We start from the raw sequence: 2,902 nt of genomic DNA, 5'->3' as shown, positions 1-2,902 counted from the left end.
ATAGATAGATAGATAGATAGATAGATAGATAGATAGATAGATAGATAGATAGATAGATAGATAGATAAATAGATAGATAGATAGATAGATTGATAGATAGATAGATAGATAGATAGATCGATTAATAGATCAAAAGATAGATTGATTAATAGATCGATAGTTAGATAGATAGATAGATAGATAGATAGTTAGATAGACAGATAGATAGATAGATAGATAGATAGATAGATAGATAGATAGATAGATAGACAAAAGATAGACAGACAAAAGATAGACAGACAAAAGATAGACAGACAAAAGATAGACAGACAAAAGATAGACAGACAAAAGATAGACAGACAAAAGATAGACAGACAAAAGATAGACAGACAAAAGATAGACAGACAAAAGATAGACAGACAAAAGATAGACAGACAAAAGATAGACAGATAGATTAAAAAGACGTACCTACCTATGTAATGTACTTAACACTAATAGTTAGAGTAGGGGAAAAGCCTTGGCCCTAAAACATGCACAACCCATTACCATATGCATAGTAAGGACTTCAAGACAAAGGTCGAGTGCAATCAAAGAGTTTTACACTGGTCCACAAAGTTTTCTTATTCATTGGCTTAAAAACTCTACACACTTTATTGAATTTGCATAGGTTGGCTCATTAAGTTTAAGTGACCAAATGTTTGAATCACTAATTTTGATTTACAGAAGGGATAATTTTGTGTATCATCAGAGGTGATGTACATTTTATGGGCCATTGTCTTATCCCTGATGAAAGACAAATTCAGTGCTTTTACTTAAACCTATTTTGTTACAAAACTGGAATTAATTTTATGATTTTTATTTTATTATTAGTGGAAAATTGTCCGTACCACGATGCTATACATGGTGTTTCAGTATGGCTGAGAACTGGTTCTAATCCAGCGGATATTAATCGATTTGGAAGCCATACTGGAAATTTCTTTTAAGTTTTATACTATCGTATTATAGACAGCTATCCACGGACATTAAATGGATAGTATGGCTGAGAACAGGTTCTAATCCAGCGGATATTAATCGGTTTCATAACCATACTGGAAAATAAATATCTACCTCCAAGTAACATCATATCAATTTATAGGCCATTGTCTTATCCCTTTAGATCCCTGAGTTTTATATATCTATTTATAGCATCGTATTATAGACAGCTATCCGCGGACATTATGCGGATAGTATAGCTGAGAACAGGTTCTAATCCAGCAGATATTAATCGGTTTTACAAGACTGTTGTTTGAACCTAGAGTTTTCAAATTCATTGTGCAGCTCATTTCTTGAAGGTCCGGCCATTTTAATTTAATAATCTGAAATAAATACAAATCCGCTTACAATCCGCTGGATTAGGACCGGTTCTTAGTCATACAATCCGCGGATAATGTCAGCGGAAAGTTGTCTATGATACTAATTTAATAATCTGAAATAGACAGGGTTCTCACGGGATAAGACAATTGGCGATAAATTGATGTACATCCCCGATCATGATACACATAATTATCTCTTCTGTATTTTAAAATTAATGTTTGAAATGTTTAAACACTCAACTTTAAGAAACAATCATTTAAAATTTACTAAAGTCCCCAAAGTTTTTAAGCTAATGAATAAAATAACGTTATCATAAAACTTTGGGGACTATTGTAATAAACAGCCCATTGTCCCCTCCCTCCCTACTTTTTAATATCGTTTTTGTATCCGTTGGGACTTTGGGGACTTTTTAATTAATTTTGATTGGTTTATTAAATTGACTGTTCATACGTTTCAACCACTAATTGTAATCTAAATAAGGGGTAGTTTTGTGTATAAACATTGGGGATGGACTTCAATTAGTTGGCAATTGTCTTATCCCTTTAGATCCCTGTATTCAACTAACTCGTTTTAAGGTTAGTCTGTCTTACGTTACAGTTAGCTCTAAACATTAATTTATTTAGGCATGTTAGAATTGTTCTAACAGTTTCAAACTTTGCATTTAAACATTTGATTTAGCACCTCTATAATTGTTATAAAAAAAACTTTTTTAGATTTACTTCTTTTTTGGATTTGATAACGATACTTTTTTTTGATTACCACCTTCATGGCGACTTCCATAAAAGCTCTGAAACAGTAGGACGAACACAGTAATAGTGTCTGACTGATTATGACGTAACAAAAAAAAATAGCCAATGAGAGGCCACTATAAATTTTACCATTGGTCAATAGCGGCCTCTCATTAGCTAATTTTTTTTTTGTTACGTCATAATCAGTCAGACACTATTACTGTGTTCAGTAGGACAAACAAACATTAATAGAGTGTCAGAACTTAGTAAGCTGAACATTTATTTGTAAGTCTTTATAAAATTGTATATAAATTAGGTGCAACATTGCTTGAATACAGGATACAGTAAAAGGACATAATATCATTTTTAGAATTTTATTATAGAGATGTCTCGATTATAATATTGTTCTTGGAATATTATTTCAAAAACAAATGAATAGGATAATTGAAGGAGGATTTAATAGAAAAAGTTTTTGTCAAGAAAGTAAAAAATACAGAATTTTTTAAATGGACGTACAGACTTTCTGCAAACGATCGTAGAGTTGCTACGCTTCCTAAATCTAACTGTGATTAGAAATCATCATGCAAAGTTTGAAATCGATAGGACAATTATAATATGTCTAAACAAACTGTTTCGGACGGACGTACGGAGCGACCCTAATTATAGGAAAGATTTTAATGTTATTTTGATTACAGTTTAATTAAACATTAATTGAATTTCTTATTTTTTAGACAGAAAAAAAATATTCCAAAACTTCAACTAAAAAAAAATTAGAAGATTTTTTTTACAAATTGATAATGAACAGACAAGACCAAAAACAGTTATGGATGCGTAAATGTATT

General features: G+C 31.2%; 1 protein-coding gene across 3 annotated transcripts in view; it reads right to left on the bottom strand.

The window, feature by feature from the left end:
- The window catches only part of LOC145307234 (uncharacterized), a 37,276-nt gene extending 35,946 nt beyond the window's left edge, over positions 1–1,330 (bottom strand). For all 3 annotated transcript variants that reach the window (XM_080149609.1, XM_080149608.1, XM_080149607.1), the window contains exon 1: positions 1,271–1,330. In XM_080149609.1, coding sequence (XP_080005735.1) covers positions 1,271–1,301 — 31 coding nt within the window. In that variant the 5' untranslated portion in view covers positions 1,302–1,330. The remainder of the gene's footprint in view (positions 1–1,270) is intronic.
- Between the last annotated feature and the right edge of the window lie 1,572 nt (positions 1,331–2,902).

The sequence above is a fragment of the Acartia tonsa genome, chromosome 15, assembly GCF_053477335.1.
Source record: "Acartia tonsa isolate MP-2025a chromosome 15, ASM5347733v1, whole genome shotgun sequence".
Lineage (NCBI taxonomy): Eukaryota > Metazoa > Arthropoda > Copepoda > Calanoida > Acartiidae > Acartia > Acartia tonsa.
This window is presented reverse-complemented; position numbering and strand designations above follow the sequence as displayed.